Source organism: Camelus ferus, chromosome 3 (assembly GCF_009834535.1).
Source record: "Camelus ferus isolate YT-003-E chromosome 3, BCGSAC_Cfer_1.0, whole genome shotgun sequence".
In the NCBI taxonomy this organism is placed as follows: Eukaryota; Metazoa; Chordata; class Mammalia; order Artiodactyla; family Camelidae; genus Camelus; species Camelus ferus.
This window is the reverse complement of record NC_045698.1, coordinates 92,735,539-92,759,943: the sequence shown is the minus strand read 5'-3', so window position 1 is coordinate 92,759,943 and position 24,405 is coordinate 92,735,539. Positions and strand designations below refer to the sequence as shown.

The following is a 24,405-nucleotide window of genomic DNA, read 5'->3' as shown; positions in this document are numbered from 1 at the left end:
CTAAGCATAGTGCAGACTTGTTATTTCACTCAATCATCCCAACAACTCTATGAAGAAGGTACCATTCCTACCCTTATTTTACAGATGAACAAACTGAGGCTTAGAAAGGTGAGATGATGCACCAAAGGTGCAGGGGGCTGGCGGTCAGGAATAAGCCAGAATCCAACTCAGATCCATCTGACTTAAGAGTCCCACCTTTTAACCCCTGTCATATGTCTTGTGAATAGTCACCAAGTATTTGCTTTGAGGCAGCAGAGTGTAGTGGTAGGATTTCCGAGACTTGAGCCTAGCCTTGACTTGGCTGCTTACCACTCTGATAATTCAGCAAGCTGCAGCCTTTTCCTCCGTAGAACCTTCCTCATCTGTAAATTAGGGAGTGTGATTTATTCCCTCTATTCAACAAGTTTCTGCTGCGTACTGTTAGGTACACAATTTGTCCTATTATATTTTTAAATTTTTGATTAAGGCCAACAAATATATTGGAAAGTACACAGATCTTAGGTGTGGAGCTCAATTAGTTTTTACAAAGTGAACACGCCCAGATAACTACCACCAAGATCATAATTTAGAACATTCCCAGAGGCCCCCAAACCACCTTTGAATCCCCCTGTCATTATCTTCCCAAAGGTGACCACTAAGCTGTCACCAGAGATTGCTTTTGCTTGTTTCTGAAATTCATAAAAACAACACCCTATACATTGTACTCTTTCATGACTGCTTTTTTTTTTTTAAACTCAACATTATGTCTGTGAGATTCATCCAAGTTAATGCATATTGCAGAGTCTGTTCTTGTTTGTATATATGAGGGGGAGGTAATTAGTCTTCTTCATTGATTTCCGCTTGGAGGAGGCACTGGGGATTGAACCCCAGGATCTATTGGGTGCTGAGCATGCGCTCTACCACTTGAGCTATACCCTTCCCCCAGCAGAGTCTGTTCTTTTGCATTGCTGTGAGGTTTCCATTGTATGGATATGCCAAACGTTATCCATTCTACTGTTGGTGGACTTTTGGGTTGTTCCTTATTCTTGGCTATTACACATCATGCTGCTGTCAGGATTCTTGTCACATGTGGGTTTTGGTACTCAGGTGAATATACTTAAGTTGGACATTTACCTAGGAGAGGAATTGTAGAGTCACTAAGACAGAAATCACACTACTTATTTTAATAGAATTTAATATAGGGAATTGGCTCAAAAGATATTAAAGGGTTAAAAGCCAAAAGGAGCTGGGGTAGGGTGTGGGGGAAGGACCACTGAGGTAACTGAGAGCAATATATATGCTGGAAGCTGCTCTTGTCTCTGGGTGGGGGAGCCCTGGAAAGCTGAGGCTCAGACCAATGAGGAGAGTCCTGCTGGTGCTGGTGCAGAGTAAATTTCTAAATGAGAATTACAGTTGTTCCGTATCCTTGTAAGCATTTGGTATTACTAGTTTTGCTTTGTTTTCTTGTTATTTTTTCTGTGGTGTAGAGCTGTATCCCAATGTGGGTTTAACTTGTGAAGTTCCTTTTCAAGTCTTTTGCTCATTTTCTCATTTTATTCATATTTGTCTTACTTTTCTGCAAAAGTATCTTCTATATTCTGAATGAGTGCTTTCTCAGATATATATATGCATATATTTATATATATATATTTCAAATCCATTCCCTTAATGGCTCAACTTTTCACTGTTTTAATTAAATTTTTTAATGAACAGAAGTCTCTATTTAAAAAAAAAGTCCAGTATATCATTCTTGTCCTTTATGGTGCTGCCTTTCACATTGCATTTAAGAGATTTTCACTTACTTAAAGATCATGAAGATATTCTTTTGTGATATTTTCTAAAAACATTACTGTTTTAACTTTTACATTTAGATCCACAGTCTGTCTGGAAATGATTTTTCTCTCTGTTGTAAGGTAGGAGGTCAGTTTTTTCTGCTTGCCTATCCAGTGGTTCCAGCTTCATCTGTTGTAAAGCTGTTCTTTTCCCATTGTATTGCATTGACACCTTTGTCATTAACCCCAAAACTGGATACATGTGACTTCTTGCTTGACTTCAAATTCTGTATACTTTCTCTTTTTTTTTTTCTTGATCTGCCTTCTTAAGGATCAATTTTATTAATCTTTTCAAGGAACTAGCTTTTTTGCTTTATTTTTTAACGGTATAATTACTTTCCTCTAGTTCATTGATTCTGCTCCTATTGCATTTTTCCCTTCTACTTTTTGTGGATTTAATTTGGCCTTTTCTAGCTTTTAGAGATAGATGCTTAGGTCATCAATTTCTAGTGCTTATTTTTTTCTAACATAGGCCTTTAAGACTACAATTTTACTCTAAGCACTGCTTTAACCACATCTCACAATTTTTTAAATGCTGTAATTCAGCTGTCATTCAGATTTCCTTTGTGTCTTCTTACTTCCTTTGTGATTTTTCTCTTTGGAAATTATGCAATATACTTCTAAATCTCAGAGTCAACTGGCAATTTTTCTCCATTTCTTCCATTACTTATTTCTAATTTAATTTCACTATAGTCCCCAAACTATATATGTTGTCTATATTCTTTAAATAATTTGAAACTGGTTAAAACTTCCTGGTGGCTCAAAATATGGTCAGTTTTCAAAAAGGCTGAATGGACACGTGCATGTGTGGTAAGCATTGTTGGTATGGTGTTTGATACGTACATCAGCTAGGTGAAGGTTGTTAATCACAAGGGCCAAGTATTCTATATCTGTACTGGTTTTTGCCTCTATTCTATCATTTAGTGACAGAGGTTTCTTAAATTCTTTAGTCATTATTGTGAATTTGTCACTGTGGATTTCTTCTTTCAGTTCTTCTAGTTTTGATTTTGTATATGCTTAGGCTATTGCAGTTAGGTGTGTCCAAGTTTAGAGTTGCTATTCTTGTTAAATTGTCCTTTCATCATTATGAAGCCTCCCTCTTTGTCACTTACTAGTAATTCTTGCATTAGAGTTGACTTGATCTACACCAACTTTCTCCTGGTTGGAGTTAGTATGGTTTATCTTTTTACCTTCAGCCTTTGTGTTGCTGATAAGCAGCATGTAATTGGATTTTGTTTTACCTATTGTTTCAGTCTTTGTACCTTAGCTGGATTATTTAGTCCACTTTTATTTTAACTAGACTTTAACATATTATTCTCTCTTCTTTTTTTTTTCTTCCTACTCTTTCTTGTCTTCTTTTGGATTAGTTTCTTGTAATCCCACTCTTTTGACTTTATAGCACTACGTTTACCATTTTTTGGACAGTAATAGGATTATAATACTTAAATTCCATTTGACCTCCTGACCTTTTGTGTTGTCACATATTTTAGTTCTATAAATATTATTACCATAGAGGGCATTATTGTTGTTGTGTTAAGCAGGCAACATTATTCATTTCTTAACCCTTTCTGGTGCTCTTTATTCCTTCTTGCATAATAATGCATTCATCTGAAAATTTTTCCTTCTGTTCAAAGTCCCCTTTATATTGCTCTTAGTATTAATCTGCTGGCAGTATATTCTCTCAGTTTTTGTCTGTCTAGATATATCTTTATTTTTACCTTATGAATACCCATATTTTCAGTGGGTATAGAATTCTGACTTTTTCAGAATTTTGAAGACATTCTTCCATTGTCTTCTGGTTCCATTATTTTCTCCTGAAAAGTCAGCTGTTAATGTTATTGTTACTCCTTTATAAGTAATATGCCCACTCCACCTCTACCACCTACCTTCTGGCTATTTGAAAGATTTTCTTTTTATCTTTTTGTCTTTGACTATTCAACTATATTTCTATGAGTACCTAGTGATAGTTTTCTTTGTATTCATCATGTTAAGGGTTTGTAGAGATTCGTAAATCTCTGACTTGATTTCTTTTGTCAATTTTGGAAAATTTTCAACCGTATCTCTTCATATATTAATTCTGCCTAATTTCCTTTCACTCTAAAACTTCAGTTACATGCTTAGAACTTTTTACCCTATCTCATAATGTCTCTCACACTCAACTGTGATTTTTATTCTTTTTTTTTTTTTTAACATTTTTTATTGATTTATAATCATTTTACAATGTTGTGTCAAATTCCAGTGTTCAGCACAATTTTTCAGTCATTCATAGAAATATACACACTCATTGTCACATTTTTTTTCTCTGTGAGTTATAACATTTTGTGTATATTTCCCTGTGCTATACAGTGTAATCTTGTTTATCTATTCTACAATTTTGAAATCCCAGTCTATCCCTTCCCACCCTCCACCCCCCTGGTAACCACAAGTCTGTATTCTCTGTCTGTGAGTCTATTTCTGTCCTGTATTTACGTTTTGTTGTTTGTTTTTGTTCTTGTTTTTTAGATTCCACATATGAGCAATCTCATATGGTATTTTTCTTTCTCTTTCTGGCTTACTTCATTTAGAATGACATTCTCCAGGAACATCCATGTTGCTGCAAATGGCATTATGTTGTCGGTTTTTATGGCTGAGTAGTATTCCATTGTATAAATATACCACATCTTCTTTATGCAGTCACCTGTTGATGGACATTTAGGCTGTTTCCATGTCTTGGCTATTGTAAATAGTGCTGCTATGAACATTGGGGTGCAGGTGTCATCCTGAAGTAGATTTCCTTCTGGATACAAGCCCAGGAGTGGGATTCCTGGGTCATATGGTAAGTCTATTCCTAGTCTTTTGAGGAATCTCCACACTGTTTTCCATAGTGGCTGCACCAAACTGCATTCTCACCAGCAGTGTAGGAGGGTTCCCCTTTCTCCACAGCCTCTCCAGCATTTGTCATTTGTGGATTTTTGAATGACGGCCATTCTGACTGGTGTGAGGTGATACCTCATTGTAGTTTTGATTTGCATTTCTCTGATAATTAGTGATATTGAGCATTTTTTCATGTGCTTTTTGATCATTTGTATGTCTTCCTTGGAGAATTGCTTGTTTAGGTCTTCTGCCCATTTTTGGATTGGGTTGTTTATTTTTTTCTTATTGAGTCGTATGAGCTGCTTATATATTCTGGAGATCAAGCCTTTGTCGGTTTCACTTGCAAAAATTTTCTCCCATTCCGTAAGTTTTCTTCTTGTTTTACTTCTGGTTTCCTTTGCTGTGCAGAAGCTTGTAAGTTTCATTAGGTCCCATTTGTTTATTCTTGCTTTTATTTCTTCTAGGAGAAAATTTTTGAAATGTATGTCAGATAATGTTTTGCCTATGTTTTCCTCTAGGAGGTTTATTGTATCTTGTCTTATGTTTAAGTCTTTAATCCATTTTGAGTTGATTTTTGTATATGGTGTAAGGGAGTGTTCTAGCTTCATTGTTTTACATGCTGCTGTCCAGTTTTCCCAACACCATTTGCTGAAGAGACTGTCTTTATTCCATTGTATATTCTTGCCTCCTTTGTCGAAGATGAGTTGACCAAAAGTTTGTGGGTTCATTTCTGGGCTCTCTATTCTGTTCCATTGGTCTATATGTCTGTTTTGGTACCAATACCATGCTGTCTTGATGACTGTAGCTCTATAGTATTGTCTGAAGTCTGGGAGAGTTATTCCTCCAGCCTCTTTCTTTCTCTTCAGTAATGCTTTGGCAATTCTAGGTCTTTGATGGTTCCATATGAATTTTATTATGATTTTTTCTAGTTCTGTGAAATATGTCCCGGGTAATTGGATAGGGATTGCATTAAATCTGTAGATTGCCTTGGGCAGTGTGACCATTTTAACAATATTGATTCTTCCAATCCAAGAGCATGGAATATCTTTCCAATTTTTAAAGTCTTCTTTAATTTCCTTCATCAATGGTTTATAGTTTTCTGTGTATAATTCTTTCACCTCCTTGGTTAGATTTATTCCCAGATATTTTATTACTTTGGGTGCTATTTTAAAGGGGATTGTTTCTTTACTTTCTTCTTCTGTTGATTTATTGTTAATGTAAAGAAATGCAACTGATTTTTGAACGTTAATTTTGTAACCTGCTACCTTGCTGAATTCTTCAATCAGCTCTAGTAGCTTTTGTGTGGACCTTTTAGGGTTTTCTATATATAGTAACATGTCATCAGCATATAATGACACTTTTACCTCTTCTTTTCCAATTTGGATCCCTTTTATTTCTTTCTCTTGCCTGACTGCTGTGGCTAGGACTTCCAGGACTATGTTGAATAGGAGTGGTGATAGTGGGCATCCTTGTCTTGTCCCAGATTTTAGTGGGAAGCTTTTGAGTTTTTCACCATTGAGTACTATGCTGGCTGTAGGTTTGTCATATATAGCTTTTATTATGTTGAGATATGTTCCCTCTATACCCACTTTGGCGAGAGTTTTTATCATAAATGGGTGTTGAATTTTATCAAATGCTTTTTCTGCATCGATTGAGATGATCATGTGGTTTTTGTCCTTTGTCTTGTTGATGTGATGTATTACATTGATTGATTTGCGTATGTTGAACCAGCCTTGTGTCCCTGGGATGAACCCCACTTGGTCATGATGTATAATCTTTTTTATGTGTTGTTGGATTCTATTTGCTAAAATTTTGGTGAGGATTTTGGCGTCTATGTTCATTAGTGATATTGGCCTATAATTCTCTTTTTTTGTAGTGTCTTTGCCTGGTTTTGGTATCAGGGTGATGGTGGCTTCATAGAATGAGTTTGGGAGTATTCCCTCCTTTTCAATCATCTGGAAGAGTTTGAGAAGGACTGTTATGAGTTCTTCTTTGTATGTTTGGTAGAATTCCCCAGTGAAGCCGTCCGGTCCTGGACTTTTATTTGTAGGGAGGTTTTTAATTGCTATTTCTATTTCCTTTCTAGTGATCAGATTGTTCAAGTGTTCAGATTCTTCTTGATTCAGTTTTGGTGGACAGTATGTTTCCAGAAACTTGTCCATCTCCTCTAGGTTATCCAGTTTGGTTCCATATAGTTTTTCATAATATTCTCATATGATATTCTGTATTTCTATTTTGTTTGTTGTAATTTCTCCATTTTCCTTTCTTATTTTGCTAATTTGTGCTCTCTCTTTTTTCTTCTTTGTGAGTTTGGCCAGAGGTTTGTCGATTTTATTTACTTTTTCAAAAAACCAGCTTTTGGTTTGGTTGATTTTTGTGATTTTTATTCTTAATTTTTCTTTTTAGATTTTCATTCTGGTTGTTTTCTAATGGCCTAACTTCTATTTTATTATTCCTTTCCTTAACTGTGTTTAATTTTATATTAAATTCATCTGTTGGATTCTTTAAGTTATTAAATTTTCAGTTCTAGAATTGCCATTGGATTCTTATTTTAATAGATTCAAGTTTTATGGTGAAATTCAGGAAAAATTCTATTTTCCTGAACATATTGGTCGTAATTATTCTAGAGCTTGTGTCTGATAATTCTAAAATGTAGATAACCTGTGGATCAGTTTCTAATGTCTATTTTATAGGATTTTAGTCATTTGACCCATTTCGTACTATGCTTAGTAATTTTGGATTGGATGCTGGACATTATATATTGTGTAAAAAAAAAAATCATAAACAGAAACCTCAGTTAAAAAGATCCAGGAGACCAGAATGGGGTGCTCTCACATCTTGTGATGATAGCAGAACCCAAAAGGAAGAAGACTCTGTTTATTTCTGGCAACAACTCAGCAAATGAAAAGCCAAATACTCTGTTATTATGGCCCTCCCAATTTCCTTTTCTCCTCTATAAAAGAGTTTTCTTTCCCTTGCTATGTAGGGACTTGCACATGGCTCATCATGGTTGCACACCCTGAATTTCAACTCTCTGCTGATCCTGAATAAACCCTTTTTTTGTTGTTGTTGTTGGAGAATAACTGGCAGTCTATTTGTTTTTGGTCAAAATATGAAAAATTGTAAAGCCTGTGGATAACTTTATTGTCTTTCAGGGAGGATTTACTTTTCTTTGTTAGATAGAGCATGCTGGCAGATCATCTTGATCTACTCAAGAACAGAAATTCTTAGAGAATATGTGATCTTAACTGAAGTCAGCTGCATTTACCAGGACCATTCTTTCTTTGAAAGCTTAATTTTTGTCTTCCTAGCACCATGATACTGTCAAAATCCATGCTTAGTTTTTTGTCTTGTTTGAGATTAATGTTTTGCTTATTTCTCAACATTTTACTCTTTATATGTTCAGCTCAAGCATAATAATTTGACTGAAGGGGAAGCTATGTGCAGAATATTGGGCTCACTTCTTTCTGATAGCCTTTTCTAGGATTGTAGATCTTTAAGGTCTGGCTGCCTCTGTAGTCCCAACTTAGGTCTCTCCCAATTCAGTGAGACTTCTTTAAGCTCCAGAACAGTACTTTCTATTTGACTTCTCTGCAAAACCACAAATTTCCCAAAGGGAAAATCTGCAGTAAATATGGGGCTCACCTCAGTAGCCTTTTCTTCTCTCCAAATATTGGCTAAGTTCTGTCCACTTTTGTTGCTCTCATATGCCTTCAGAAACTTTTTTGGTTATTTATCCAATTTTATGGTTGTTCTTAACAGAAGGATTGGTCTAATATAAGCTATTCTTTCATAACCTGAAGCAGAAGTCTAACTTATCTAATTTTTACACTATGAATTAAGTAAAGGTGAAATGTTGTTACATGCATGATTTCGGAATTTGACTTTAGAATTTGAATCTCAGCTGGCCGTTGACTAAAATGTGAGCACTTGAACAAATTTTAACCTCTGATGCTCTACTTACTTGGCTTTTTATATATATCTGAGAAATGAAGTTGCAGAAACTTTAAAGATCAGATAATCCCACTTTTATTTAAACGATTTCAGTGTATCATAAAAGGAAAATTTCCAGAGCCATTAGATAAAACTGGTATAATTTTAATTCCTGAAACTGAGAAAACTGACACCTAAAAATTATAGACCAATCCCATTTATGAATATTAATACAACATATTTAAAATCACAGCAAATAGAATCCGACAGCATATTTTAAAAATGCATCATGATTAAGAAAAGCTTATTCTAGAAATACAGGGATAGTTGAATACTACAAAATCTACTAGATAAGCCATCAAATTACTAGAGCTAAGGAAAAAAAACATTGTACGATCACCTCCATAAATGCAGAAAAAGTATTTGATAAAATTCAACACACATTTGTTTTCTTTTTATTCAACAAATATGTATTGAGCATCTGCCCTATTATAAATAATACTGAGGATGCAAGAGTGAAAAAGATACTGGCAGCATCCCAACTCACATTCCAGTGGAGGGAAACAGCCAATAAATAAACAAGTAAGAGGACAAGCTAGAACACACATTTATTTTAAAAACTCAATAAAATATGCATAGGTTTTATTAATACAATAAACATACTTTGGGCCCAAAGCCAGTATTTTACTTAATTGAACACTAAAGATTTTCTTCTTAAAATTGGAAATAAGACTGGATGCCCACTATGTCCACAACACTTGGATTAGGTTGATGAATTAGCTAAAACAATAAGACTAGAGAAAGCAACTATAGATGTAGAAACTGGAAGAAAGAAAGAAAATCATTGCTATTTGCAAATTATATAAATATACAAATGGAAACCCCAAAAGAATCGATGGGAAAACTACTACAAACAATAAGAAATTTAGTCAAGTGGTTTGTTATAAAATCAATATATGAAAATCAATTGCTGTCATATATACAAATAAAAGCAGTTTTGCAGATGCTAACTACTATATATAAGATATATAAACAACAAGGTCTTGCTGTACAGCACAGAGAACTATATTCAATATCTTGTGATAACCTATAATGAAAAAGAATATGAAAAGGAATATATATCTATATATAACTGAATCACTATGCTGTACACCGGAAACTAACACAACATTGTAAATCAACTGTACTTCAATTTAAAAAGTGTAATGAAAAAATAAATTCCACTTATGAGAAAAAAAGATAAGTAATAAATATTGAAAATATATATGGGAAAACTATAAAATACTCTTGAAAGAAATAAGAGTAGACTTGAACAAATTATTAAAAATACCATGTTGTTGGATAAGAAGATACAACAGGATATGGATGTGGACTTACCCTAAGTTAATTTATAAATTTTGTGTAATTAAAATAAAACTCCCATGAAGTTTTTTTCTAGAACTGTCGCAGTCAATTCTCTGTTCCACAAATAATAGTTGCTTCCAGGAAAGGGGGTGCCAGCCCCTGGAGCAGGGAGCTGAGGAGCAGTGTGGAAGGAGCTCAGTTTACTCTGTGCGTGATGTGCTTCATGGCTTTCACGTCTCTCATTGCAATAACCACTCTCCAAGCTCTCTCTTTTGAACCTGGATCTGATGCGTGCCCCTTGAGCAACCAGCATTCCAGAAGCTTGTTTGGTTAATTGTGCTGTGCTGAGGGGCTGCTGGTCGAGAGCATGTATCTTCCACTGGTCTCCACTTGGGCTTTTGACTCAGATGGCAGTCAGAAAGTGTCATTTGGGTAGGACATTCTTTTCAGTGCCTCCTCATTTTTCTCTCTAATATTGCCCCCAACCCTTCCTGGCTCTAAGAACATCAGGCGAGAGTGCTAAGGTGTGAAAGACAATGTCATTAGTGTAAAAAATGCTGGGGCTGAGCAGTCTTCCTGGTGGCAGTGGTGAGGAGTTGGCCCAAGATTGCTGTTTGAGCTTCTCTTCTTCACTCAGCTTATTCTCCATGTTAGACTTTTTATCTTAAACTGGTCATTTATAATGGACTGTAGATATTTTTATTAGTTAAGAAACCCCAGTATGTTTCCAGCCTTTCCACCCCCCACCCACCCCCTGACCCACTATTTCTCACTGGGCCTTTCCCTGCATTCTGAGCATGCCCTGTACTCTTGCCTCACCCTGCCTTTTCTCAAGTCATTCTCTCTTCCTGTTGCACCCTCCTTCCCTTATTCTTTTCTGAAAGCCTTCCCAGTCTTCAGTGCTATTTTCAAAGGTTCTTTAATTTGAATGTGGATGACCTGGTATTTATCAAGGCAAAAATCACCCCTTTATTTCTCAGTAATTTGTGTTTGCTCTGTGCCCTTCTGTTCAACTGTGAATATCATCAATGTAGGGACTCCATTTACCTGTGTAATTTCTGAAACACTTTGTTGGGATTGAGTTAAGAAAACCCAAGGGCTTAATTTAGTCCAGTGACGTGAACTGGCTATCCAAACGGTCCCTTTGGAAGTTGTTTAGGAGCATAACCAATCACCAGATCATGCCAGTGACCCACATGGGAGCAATAGTGGTCTTCTCCTTGGTACCACAATCAGAACCTGCTGCTGCTCAGATAATTATGGCCCCTGTCTACTTAGGTTTTCTCCAGGCCCTACAAGTGCCTGCAGTTGTAGGTAGAGGATGGGAATTCCACCTGGAAGAAACTCTTTCTTAACAATTGTACCAGCCCAGTTTCCACATAAGGAAGACCATGAGAGTTGGCTCTGCTTGTTAAAGCCTGCACGAGTAATAATAATTTTTGCTTCAACCACCAAAGCAAAAAGTGGTTTACATTTACATATGTGTGTGTGTATATTGAGAGTTTAGTAGACACACCATTGCTGAATGTCTTGTTCTTATGAGGTTGTTCACCTTTCTCTAAATAAATGGCTAACAAGAGATGAGGTATTTGCAAGTATCTCTACATACGAATTATTCATCAAAAACACCAAGTCTTTCTTTTCTTGCAGGAATCCAGAAGCTTTGAAGTCACAAGAAGAGAAGGTAGGGAAGATGCATTTATACCCATTTCATTCTCATTGTTGACGTTTTGGATGTGCTTTGTTGAAGTTAAAATGAACTTCAGACTGTGGGCAGCCTATTCTTTGAAATTTCATGTGGCCTTTTCTGGGTACTGACTTGTTGGCAATTGCCTCTATGGACTGTGGGAATTGGAGTCCAGGTTTGCTGTGAGAATTATGTCTTCTACCTTCAGATGTCAGAGGTGGGGTCGGGGGAACTGGCTCCTACATGAGCATGTTTAGTCTCTTGAGAGAAGCCTCACTTGTGAGTCGAGTTTAAAGTAATTAGTTTCACTTGGTGAAAACAACATCAACAGTAAAAAAAAAAAAAAAAAAAAAAGGTTTATAGTTTGAGGTATTTCAATATTGGGGAAAAGGTGCCACAGTGAAAAATACTTCTGATTAGATTTTTTACAACTTTAGCTAAACTGAAATAGGAATAAGCAATTAAATTTCCCTTTTGAAAACAATTCCATGATGTTTTACTTTCCCTGCCGTAGTTCCTTTAGCACATTTGTTTTTTGGTCTCTGAGGTAAATATACATGGGTGGTAATTGCTGAAATCTTTTAGTGGAAATTAAATTTTCCCTTACCTGCTTTCAGTAATACCTAGTCTCTAATAAGAGGGTGTCTTTTGTATGATTTATTGAAATCACCACCAATCATTCCTTTATTGAAGCGATACGAAGATGGAGTTAGAAACCAAAGTGAGCTCTTGGTCTAGGATCTGGCCTTCGGTTTTAGCCTCAACCATACCTCCTTCTTTGTGGCATTGTCTCCAAAAAGAGTGCCGATCTTAAAAAGTGAGCAAATTCCATATTGAATCCCATATCTAACAAGCCTTGCCTCCTGGTTAGTTCTTACTTCATACGTTACAGTGGAAGAGATAGAATGGCCATGTTATCCAAATGTTTTTCTAGAACTTGACAACCTAAACCTTCCATTCTATCGATATTGGTGAATTAACAACTGATCATTTGCTGGTACCCATGGTGCTGGGATCCTGGATACAAAGGATCTGGATAATCTTGCTCTAGGATGAACGTTCTGGTTTTCATTCCCATTTGCTTGTCTCTGGTTTTGGACTCAATGTCCTCTGAATTGCATCCATAGGGTAAACTTCATTGTTTTAATATCAAAACCAAATGAAATTGGATGAAGGTGGGTGGGGCAGGGAAGCTACATTTCTTATTGAAAGTTGTGTTTACAATGGGTGGGTGGCATGAACTTTGGTTTAGAATAATGTTCTATTCATGTCAATACTCCTGAGTCTGAATGTTTAGGATTAATTTGCATGATGGAATCACATATAAACTTAACTGTTTTGGAACCTTACTGTCCTTGTGTTAGAATTGTCCCTACATTGTAACGCTAGGGTGTGAGAGAACCTATTTTTGTTCAAAGACTTAAAAAGGGCCTGAATGTCCCTGAGGCTCCAAATACCTAGCAGAATGAGTGTCTGAGGATGAGAAAAGGCACAGCCTGGCTGTTCTGCACTCACCCATAAGCCTCTTTCCTCTCGAAGCAGTGTCTTTCACAACTGGCTGACTGGAACGTATGCTTTGAGTTTGTATTGGTAAATTTGTCTTGACATCACATAAACTTTTTTCTTCCTGATGTCTTTCTTGCTTGTTTCTGTCAAAGTTGAATGTTTAAGAATTCCTGAAATAGCCCTGTGCCTTAATGTCAATGCTTGTAACCTGGCAGAAAGGAAGGAAGCGTGGGACCTTGCAGGTTGGATCCAAGTATTTTCAAGTTTCAGATTCACTGGCTTGGTGGTAGTGTTGTTCACCTTCTCCAGAACAGTGTATGGCTATAAAAATAGCAGAGGCACTGTGAATATTTCAATAAATTATTATTCCTACAAAAATAAATAAGATATTATTGTCTAGTAATAAACATTTAAGGCTGGTTTCTTATCTTTGACTTGAACTGGAACTGAAAGAGGAGTAATTAAGTAACACTGAATTTTTCTGCCCAGTTTACCAGGCCCAGGAAATGGAGTCTAGGCTAAATCACAGTTGGATTGGAAATTATTAGGGTGACATGAATATACTGTGTGCCTTAGACCTCTCTGCCTTATTTTCCCCATGCTTCTCCCAGCCTTGGATCCAGTGGCATCATGGTTCCCAGATTGTAGCCCAGCTTTCTTGCTTCTGGACTGTCCCTGCAACCTGCATGCTTTTTGTCTCTCGTCTTTGTTAAATACCACCTCTCCCTCATCCCTCTAACTCATTCCTAAGTGTTTTGCTTACCCCACCTTATCTGAGTGTTAAGGGTTCCTATTAGGTCAGCCATTCATTTCCTGAGAGCAGAGATCCTTCCCTCATTCACTCCAAATTCCTCAAGGCCTTAGCCCAGGACCTATAGTTGCTCAGTAATCACTTCTTCTGTAAATGCAAACTACAAAATTTCTTTGTGTGCATATTCTTCACTCTGATCCTGTTCTGGTGATACACAAGTCAGGCGCTGCGTCATTTGGTTCTACAAAGGCATTTCAGGGATAATTCTGTGAATATCCACGTATTCCTGGGAGATGTATTTATGAAAGTGTACCATGTTCAAATAAGCTTGGTGTTATGGCTTGGATTGTGTCTCACAGAAAGATATGTTGAAGTCCTAACCTAACGTTCAAAAGATATGTTGACATCACATGAAGTGAACGTAACCTTACTTGGAAATGAGGTCTTGGCAGATGCGTAATTAAATTGAGATGAGATTATACTGGAATAGGATGGGCCCTAATGCAATGAGTGAGATTCTTTTGAGAAGAGAGAAATTTAGACATAGACACACAGGGAGAACAGTGTGTATGGATGGAGGCAGAGATTGGAATGATGAGTCTGTAAGCCAAGGAACCCCAAGTGTTGCTGACGATCACCAGAAGCCAGGAATAAGCAACAAAGAATCCATGCCTAGAGTCTTCAGAGGGAGCATGGACATGCCAACACCTTGATTTCTGACTTCTAGCCTCCAGAACTGTGAGAGAACAGATTTTCATATTTTTCATGTTAAACCCCTCAGTTTGTTTCAGTCTGTTAGAGCAGCCTTAGGAAGATAATATACTTGGTAAATGCTGGACTCAATATTGAACTAGTTGTTGTTGCCTTTTTTTTTTTTTTTTTTTTACTGCAGAACCTCACAGGTCTTTAAGATGCTAAATAGGACTTTCAAAAGCAGGTGTAATATGCAGCATTTCCCATGGCATCTTGATTTGTTGTTTTTAACCATCTCTGAGCTGGCGTTCTGTGCAGTGCCATTTGCAGGCCCTGCTCTAGAGAGAGTCCACGAAGAAGGAGTACTTTGTCAGAGTGCAGGACATGCCACAGCACCAGTGACTGTCATCAGGTAGTCACAGTTACATGTCAGTTGTTCTGAAGTTTGCAGAGAGCTTTCATACCCTTGACCTCCTTTGACTGTTGGTAACTCATGATATGAGCAGAGCAGATAGCCCCTTACAGGTGAGGCTCCTTCCTTCCTCTCCAGGCTCATTTTAGTAGGAATAAAGACTCCTCTGGGCCAGTGTCCCTCTGGACCAGTATCCCTCTGATGCATGGAACCTCTTTCTAATGGGCGGGTTTCAATGACTTAATCTCACTTCATCATCCAAGGATTTCTATATGTACGTGTTCACTGCTAAGCCCAGCAAGCCGAGAGGGTCTCCTAGAAGAAAACTCCTTAGGGGAGCTTTGTTTCCAAGTTAGATTTGTGTTAAGGACTCTCAGGGGGGACCTGGAGGGAGATAGAATATCAGAGCTCGTGTCAGGGCTGCAAGATTGGTAGGATGTCCTTTGGGAAGGGCACATACCCACCCCAGCTGGACCTGCTTCCACTTGCACGGCAGTCCTGTGTTATCCTCATGCCCTGGGACCCACCTGGGCCAGCTGCACAGGGAAGAAGAGAGGGCTGCTTCTTCATCTGCTTTCGAATGCAGGTGTTTTTACACCTCTCTCTAGACACCTACAATTTAATTGCAACTTTTTCTGAAGCTTCAGCAAAAGGTGCCAACCTCACCTCTCTGAGACACTCCCAAGTCCACTCCGAAGGCTGCTGCTGAGTATGACTGCCAGAAGTCATCATCTCAAACCAGTACTTTTCTCTAACTGATCCCATCACATTGAATTACAGCCATGAGACAACGCTTGAGTGAGCTGAGCCAGCGGCCGGGATAATTCAGCCCTTGTTGGCCGTCTCTTAGACCATGGAGTGATCTTGTAAGCTACTCCAGATGTCTGTGATTAGAGGCTGTAGGTTTTGGGGTGGGCACCAGTGTCACATGGCATCACCCACCCTCCCAACGATGACTCACTCACACCTTCCAGGCTAGACCAGCCTGGCGTGGCTTCCAGCAGGGCTATGAGGGAGACCTGAGGGCAGGGATACTGCTGTCTTTGTGGAAAAAGAGACAGGAGTGACAGACACACACATAGCCAGGGTGGCTCTGGCTTCTTAGCAATGCAAATCTGCTACATAAACATGACCTGACAGTCCTGAGCCCCACTTCGTGAAAATCCTTGGAATCAGTTCCTAATTGGCAGCTGCCTTTAATAGCCCCTTTATAGTTCTCTACATCTGGGTGAACTTCAACTATCAAGGATTCCATTCTGTTTACCATTAATTTTGATTTTGTTTAGCAGATGTTTTCTGGATCTCTCAGTTGCCTGCATAATCTGTCTTGGTATAATGTGAATTGGCTGACTCTGTTCAGTGAAACAGATTAATAAACTCCTAGCTTCTTTTGAGGTAACTTCTTTAATGGCTGCAGATGTAGGGATATTAAAAGGGAGCAATCCAGATTTGACAGTGCCTGGGGTGGTGGGTCCTCTTCCAATCAAGACTGCCATCTGGGGACAGAAATGGGGTTTCCTTTGCCATCCTACCCCGGCTCTCTATGGTGGAGCTTACTCGTTCTCTCCTGCAGTCACTGGGCTCCAAAAGTTGGGGAGTGACATCTGTCTCCTTCCACTTTTAACCCCACAGAAGTTGACTCTTTCTGGATAGTGCTGCCGGTTTTCAGCTGCTGGAGAACTATATTGTACCTGGTTACCTGGTTGCCCCAGGTTGAGTGGAGAGTGGATGGCACAGCTGGCTGGTGTGTTCTGGTTGCATACAATGATTTGGTACCCAATTTTGATCATGACCAATTGGCAGGCGGTAGAATCTCACCTCTCCACTTAGGCACAGCGTGACTTTGTGTAAGTTAATCTTATCTAAAAAAAAAAAAGGGGGGGGGACAGTAATAGTACAGATCAGTAGTTCCAACTCTGGGTTGTAGAAACCCAACTTATACTGGTCGAAGCCTGAAAGGCTCATGAAACTGCAGAATCTAAAGGTGGATCTGGCTCCAAGAACAGCTGATACAGGGTTTCTTAGATTCTCCCTCTTTTTCCTTCTCTGGGCTTGTTGGTCTCTTCCACACTACCTTCCAGGTTGGCTACTAGCAGCTGCATCTCTCAGAGTCCTCACTGCTCACCATCCTAGAGGGTGAAACTACTTTCCCTCAGAATGACAGCAGAAAAGTCCCAGCAAGGATTCTGATTTGCTGGCCTTGTATCATGACTCAAGCCCTAAACCAATGACTGTGGCAGGGAGAGGTTGGAATACTGTGAATGGCCAGGTGAGATGACATGTTTTCCCCTTAGGCTTTGCAGAATGAATTATCCTGACTCAGATGCTGGGGAGTGGGGACAGGTTTGGTCCACAGAGGAAGGATGCTGGACAGCATGCAAAGGATGCCCTGCACAGCCTCCTGGACATATTATGGGGAGGGGTTGGGTGTAGAGAGCCCTTGGTGCAGTGTGGGCAGTGACATCATTGTCCAGTGAGATTGGTAGTGTCCATTATGGCTATTCTCATACTATATCTGTAGATCTGGCCTTAGATGTAGAATGAGGAATATCTAAGTCACCAAGTCCATTTCTCTGTGTCCAAGCAGACTTACAGATAACCTTGCATGTTGTAGCCTGTTGGCTTTTCCCATGAAGGATTTTCTGAAATTTAGCCTATTTGCATCCCTGCCCTCGGTCAGAGTCTTTAACTTTTTGCTCAAATTCTCTTATTCTGCCATCAGAAGAACCAAGAAGCCCTCTTCTTGGACGATGTCTTTCAGAATGTAAGGACAAACACACATAAAATTTCCCTCACCAGATTAAAGGGTTTCTGGGCACTGGGGTCAGAAACTGCCTTGAGCATCACAGTTACTGTACGTTTCATATTTCCTTTCAATTACTGCGTCCTAATAAAGCTCAGGAAGTGTAGACAAGGGCTCTTCCCAGGGACAAGTACAGCCTTAGCCAGAGGATTCTTGGGCTGTGGATAACCCCAAGCTTCCGTTCTCCAAGCTTCTTTGAGATAATTGTAAGTGCCTGGACCCTGGAAGACCAGATGTAGGTCAGGACTGCCCAGGTGAGCCTGAGTTCTCATTGCTGCTCCTGTACGTGTTCTTCCTTGGTCGAGGGTCTTCCAGGCTCTGGCTAAGTGGCTGTTCTATCCTGTTGCCTGGCTGATTTCAGCTTTCCCAGGGATGTGGGGAAGCAGGATCTTGCCGTGTGCACCTCAGGGCTGGTGATGGGAGCCACCCATACCGTGTTTGAATTGCACGGGTGTCACGCCTCACCCAGTGCCTCAGCACCACAGCGCACAGCGCTGGTAGCCGTGGCCTGTGTTGTAGGGGCAGCTCTCACACTGCTGTGTAGGATGAGCCCTGGGAGGGCAGGGATCCAGGCTCTTCCTTCCAAGGTCTCCTGCCCCGTATGCACAGCAAGCACCGAAAAAGTGCTAGACCCTGGCCTGTCCTGGGGCTGACGTGGCTCTGGGTCACATCTCCACTCCTCATCAAGTACAGTCGCAGGTGTAGGAGCTGCCAGGTGGTTTGGCTGTGGACCCCACAGCTCCTGGGCACCCCATCCCGTCTGCTGTGCTTGCTCTTCCCGCTACCGTCCTTGGTGGGGGGCCTTCTCTCCTTAATGACCGTACTCAGGGAGCAACTCTGCTCTTCCTGACAACTTGTGGGTGTTAGTCCTTGATAAAGAGTCCTTAAAAGGTGCTTGTGCAAAGGAGCCAAATCTCTGTGGTTTGATGGGCCTTGGTAGGTCTGGGCAGTCGTGAAGCCCAGCACAGCGAGCTGTGTTGGTGAAGAGTCCTTGGGGGTTGCCATTGCAAAATATGGCCATACGTCCCTATCTGGAATCTGTAGGGAAAGAGTCTTGTTCTTGAAGAAAGGGTATGAACCACTGCAGAATCATAAGGCCAGTAAGGCAAGACTTTCACAACGCAGCGTAACCCTGCAGCCCACTGAGTGCGCCGCCTATCGAAGCCAGAGTGGGAGGAGATGACACTACCTCTGGACCTGCTCAGGTCCCCTCCGGCCTGGGGCTCACCTCTCCTTTCTGAGATGCCAGCAGTGAAAGTTGACATTTGTCACTTTTGCCTCTCACCTAGCCCCCAAGCCAGAGGGAATTTCTCTGCTTTTCAGGAACCCTTGAAATGATTTGCATGTAAGCACTGAAGCCCTTTTCAAACTCATTAAGCCACTTGCCCCGCAATATTAATGTGCCACCAGCGAGCCTCTGAGGTTAATTATCTGTGACTTAAAAATCATTTATTTCTGTCTCCTTTGTCTCATTGCTGGGCAGCAATCTTTCTTAGGAAACAAGGGACAGAATCCAACTGACCATTATGATCTAATTCCTTTCTTGTCACCAGAATTAGTTCATCTTTTAAAAACTCTTAAAAAAAAAAAGTCTCCACCTTATTTTCAAATTGTGTTGTCTCTTAACAACAGATCAATCTCTCAGCTCCAGTGGGCACAGAGCCCAAACGGGGAATAATCTGCAAGGTGAGATGCCTTTTCTAAAGGAGTGGGGCCTGCCGGTGCTCTCTCCTGGTTGGCCCCACTCATCTGTGAGCTCTCACTGCTACTGAGCTGTTGGCCTGTTTCTCCTCGCAGCTGCGGTGAGGAGGGCTTCACCCTGTGTCCTCCAGTGCCACACTGGGCACGGTGAGCAAGCCACGTTTGCTGGGAGGGCCCTTGTAGATCAGGCAACCAGGGTCGGAGATCCTGGGCATCACAGCCCGCCCAGGGATTCTGCCCACTCTGATTTTGGTTATACTTCTTGGCCATGGCTGTCACTGGGTTTTGAGAAATGCTTCTGGGTCAGCCTATAGAAAACTTTTTGCAAAATGTCAAATTTTGCGTGAGATTAAAAAAAGATTAGTTTGCTTTGTACTCTCCAGGCAGTCAGGAAACTTGTGCCACAGAAATGAGCAGGTACTGACCAGCCACTGGTTCTGTGGGCTGTGGTCAGTGACCTGCAGCCTCTGGGACATGGGTGCAGTCAACAGGGGGCTGTCTGGGCCAGTGTGTGAGTGCAGGCAGCATCGTGATGCTAGTTCACTCAGGTACACAGGCCGCTCACTGCCCACCCGCCCATTCTCTGGAGGCCTCTGTGGGCAATTCTCAGCCCCTCAATTGCCCCCTTATCCCTGCAGTGCTTCTAAAGCAATGTCTGGGAACCTAATTTGATTATAACTACTTCTAAAAGAGAAGTCCCTCCTGTGGAAAAATAAGTACCATTCTTAGGGTTTATTGAAGTTTTATTGGGTGCAAATGAAATTTTCCCGGGTAGGTTGGAGTTTGCTGGATGTGCAGTGATGACAAGGCATGGACCCTGCCTTTACAGAGCATGTGCATCCATGTATCTGTCAGCTCAGGAGATGTGTGATCATCCTGTAGACAGAAAGGCACCTGGGGGCCTGCACCATGGACAGACTCCTTACAGAGCGGCCAACCATGAAGTGGGAGAGCGACATGAGAGCCTAGGAGAACACCTCTCAGAACCGTCTGGTGGAGGGGACATCTCAGGGTCTCCTCTCCGAAGGATAGATCTACTGATGTGGGGGGTCTCCTTTTGATTAGTAATGGCACACTTGATTAGTGGGGGCATTTTTTGTTGCAAATAACAAAACACAATCCAAGTAGCCCGAACAGAGGACCTTGTTGGCTTACGTAACTGGACAGCTGGGCAGGGAGCGGAAAGGGGAGGTGGTCTGGCTTCAGGCAAACCTGACGTAGGTCACTAGGTCTTGGTTTCACTCATTGCACCCCTCACAGCTGACTCCCCCTCCAGTCTGTGCCAGCTTCCTCTCCCCACAGCTCTGAGACCTGTGGAACAGGGGGAGCCTCTGGTCTGCTATTTCCTGCAAAAGTACTAAAATCTACTCAGATTGGATGGGCTTGGGTCACATGCTCCCTCCTGAATCAGAGACTGAGGCCAAAGGGATGCTACGTGCTGCTGGGCTTAGCAGATTCATAGGTCATGCCCCTGCAGTCCAGGTGTCGTGAGTTAAGAGTGGGAGGGAGATGGAGCCCCAGATGACAACTGGGGCTCTGCCCACACAGGGGGCATGATGCAGGAAGGCGCATATTACCAGTTACTTAGTTATTTCACATCTGGGTGTCTGTCACATCTTCCACCCCAAAGGGTGTTGAGTGCCTCAAAGGCAGGCTAGGCTTCAATAAGTGTTCACCTAGCATTTCAAGGGCGGGCACCTCTCCCATCTTCTGAGGAGACTGAGGTTCAGAGACAACATTGATGATCCGAGGTTACAGGGGCTTATAAGAGAATGTGACTTGGAACACAGACCCCTAATGACAAATACAGGCACGTTTGGTTCTTTTAAATCACAGCTGCCTCCAGTGACGGGGTCTTCTGCTCCCTCAGCCCCTTCCCCTGTGATAGACACAGTGACCTGGTGAGGTGCAGCCAGCATCCACTGGTCCGTCAGGGTGTTATTGTTTGTTTGGACCCTCAATGCGTTCTCCTTTCTTTAGCCCTTCAGCCAAAGGGCTCGTGGATCAAAAGCCAATGTGCAAAGGAGCCCCCACCCCTGCCCCTTGGTGACTTCAGTACTTACCGTCATGAGGCTTTCAGAGGCTTTATTTTCCATTTCCCATAAGAGATCCCCTTCTTTCTTGGGAAGGTTTGATGGGGGTTCACTGTGCTGCTGCTTCCAGGTGGGTGTTATGTGGCAGGCAAGGGACACAGATGGCGTGGGGAGGCCTGCGCCTCACAGAAAACCAGCGCCCATGTTCACGGAGGCATTTTTAAGTAAGCGATTTCCCATTTGTCCATACGTTCATTTAGGGGCGAAGACTTCACTGCTTTAATATAAATCCCTCAGACTGGAAGAGTTTTCTTTTCATGCTCAGTCTCTTATTTAATCTTTATAAACAGACTTCGCAATTTTATTTTGTAAATAGAGAAAAATGGGAGACATTTTGAATGCTCTAGGAAATTGATCAGAGTTAAAATGGGCTTAACTGAGGTCATTTGGGAGAGCACGTTCTTGATGGAAATTCAGCAGTGTTTGTACAATTCTGATTGAAATGTTCACATTTGCAAACGTGGACTCATCATTCTGCAGTTGAAGTGCCCGCAGGGTGAGGTTCTGGGACCCCGCGGGGCAGCCGCTGCCAGAGAGAACCAGAGACCTCCACGCTCAGAAGAAATGGGCCTTAAAGGAGAAAATCATGGGTCTGGAAAAGAGTTGTGGGAGTGAAAATACATTTCAGTCTGTTTGTTTTACTAATTTTAGCAGTTATTTGTGCTCTCTTTTTGCTGGAAGCAGCATTCCCATCCAGCTGCTTGGCTGCTTCATTTGAATTTTTATCATTTGTGTGAATCACTGTGTATTTGGATGCAAAATGGGAGTCCTGTGGCTAAGAGGAGATGTTTATCTGACAGGGTCAGATCTAATCTCATGCTTAGAAACTTCAGCAAAAAATAAAATGCTTTGAGGGTTTTTTTTTTTTATTCAAGACAGCAGGTCTGTAAAGCTGTGCTAGCTTATCACTTACCTTCCTTTAGCAGAATTTACATCTTATACTTGGGTCATATTACCAGGCTGCTTTCTGCTCTCTAAGAGCATTCTCATTGTCATCTCATTTATTCTATTCAAGAAAACCTGCAAGTTGGGTGGAGTGAAGATATTGTTGTTGGTAACTGACTGGTGGGGAGACCTGATGCCCAGAGGTGGCACAGGGATTGTCCCAGGTCACACACAGCTGACGGAGGCAAGGCTGGAACTGCGCGGTCAGCTCTGTGCTCCTCCCATCGGGCTTCCTCTGTGAATGTGAGTTTACAGCAGAAGTTTTCAAATTAAAACCCAACGGGAAAGCACAGAATTCTTAGTCCTGTTTTGGTTCTTTTAAAAATAGATTACTGTGAAGACAACTTTTCTTATCTGTCAATGTAATGATCCCATACCTTGGGGATTCAGAATATTCAAAATGTTTGTGGGGGAAATGGTAAAAGTTAATCATTTTCACAGTACATGTCTGTGGTGAGGCTTAATTATCGCTTGACATATTTCACGGTTTAAAATGATGACAGTTTAAAATAGAGCCAGAAAGAGCCAGAAAATCCATCCATTACCATGTGTCGGGTACTGCATTGAGCATAACCCGCAAATACAGATGTTCGCCACGGAGACGATTCTGCAACCTATTCAGATCGTGACAGATGTCCCTAGAGCTGAAGCCCAGATCAAGAGCTCCCTTCTGACCTTGCTGTCATCATCCAGAGGGAGCGTGGGTGAATCTAGCAGCGTAGTTTGTCTCTTGGATCATATTGTAGGTGCTAACCTCCCTGACGCTCTCCCAACCCAAACCTCTCACTGGCCTTCTGCAGAATTTCTAATGAACAGACAATTCATTGTGACGTGTGCTTTGAATGAATGAATGAAAGCTCTGTAAACTCCACAGGGTGACACACACTGGCATGTGTCTCCCAGGGAATTGCATGCCTTCCCAGGATGGGAAGCTGAGACACAGCTTCCACTTGGGGTTGTGGTGATTGTTTAATAAGCTGAGCTGTTTGTTTAGGAAATAATTAAATAGTCATTTCTTTCCCATGAGATTTCTGGAAGAGGAGCTGTCCAGAGTGGACCTGTCTGTCCAAATTTCAGATTTCACTTTGGAGAGTCCTGGGAGAGGGAGCAGATGAAGCCATCTCAGAAATGCAAATGTTGTTTGACATCTATTAGCTCAGTGCTTATCCATTGCTGACAGCAGGATCCATTAGGATGCTGGTGTCACGGATCAGAGACACTCGGAATATAGTGAGAGACATGCCAAAGCCGGCCCAGCCCCATTCAGATGACCAGAGAGCACAGTGGACGTACCTAGCACTCTGGGCCAGGTGCCCACCCATTCCCCTCTCACAAGGCCAGTCCCACAGCCAGTCTTCATGGCTGTACCCCCGTCACCAAGAGCCTGCCCACATCCTCTGCCTGCGGGTGGCCATGCTTTCCTTGGGACGTCTGGTTTGCTTCCTGATGCTGCCATTCATGGAATCATCCCAGTGATCCAAGTCCAGGTCTGGAAAATCCCTTTAGGGTCACCATTATTTCCAAAGGTGGAGACACATGCTTGAACAAGGGAAGTGACAGATCTGAGGCCCATGGCTAGTGAGTAGCAGAGGCAGGACACGAGGACCTGAGCCAGTGTGTGCAGACGTGCGGGCCCACTATGGTTGTCTTTCTGCCTTTTCTCCCCTTCCTGTTCTCAGGGCCAGGCTTTCCTTTCTCTCGAGGTGGCACAGTGTCCCGCATACCCTAGATACTCAGCCACCATTGCCTAGTGATGGGCATCTTGGTTGAGATATATAGTTAAATTCTTTGCTTTGACTTTTGTTTAAAATATTTCCATGTATCTTCCTATTGAGGGAAGGGGACCATGCAAGAGGGAACACATGGTAACAAC

At 41.3% G+C, this 24,405-nt stretch overlaps 1 protein-coding gene across 3 annotated transcripts in view; it reads left to right on the top strand.

Moving 5' to 3' along the window:
• FSTL4 (follistatin like 4) overlaps window positions 1-24,405 on the top strand; it is a 379,618-nt gene that overhangs the window by 26,250 nt on the left and 328,963 nt on the right. For all 3 annotated transcript variants that reach the window (XM_032476734.1, XM_032476733.1, XM_032476732.1), the window contains exon 3: window positions 11,592-11,625. In XM_032476734.1, coding sequence (XP_032332625.1) covers window positions 11,592-11,625 — 34 coding nt within the window. The remainder of the gene's footprint in view (window positions 1-11,591; window positions 11,626-24,405) is intronic.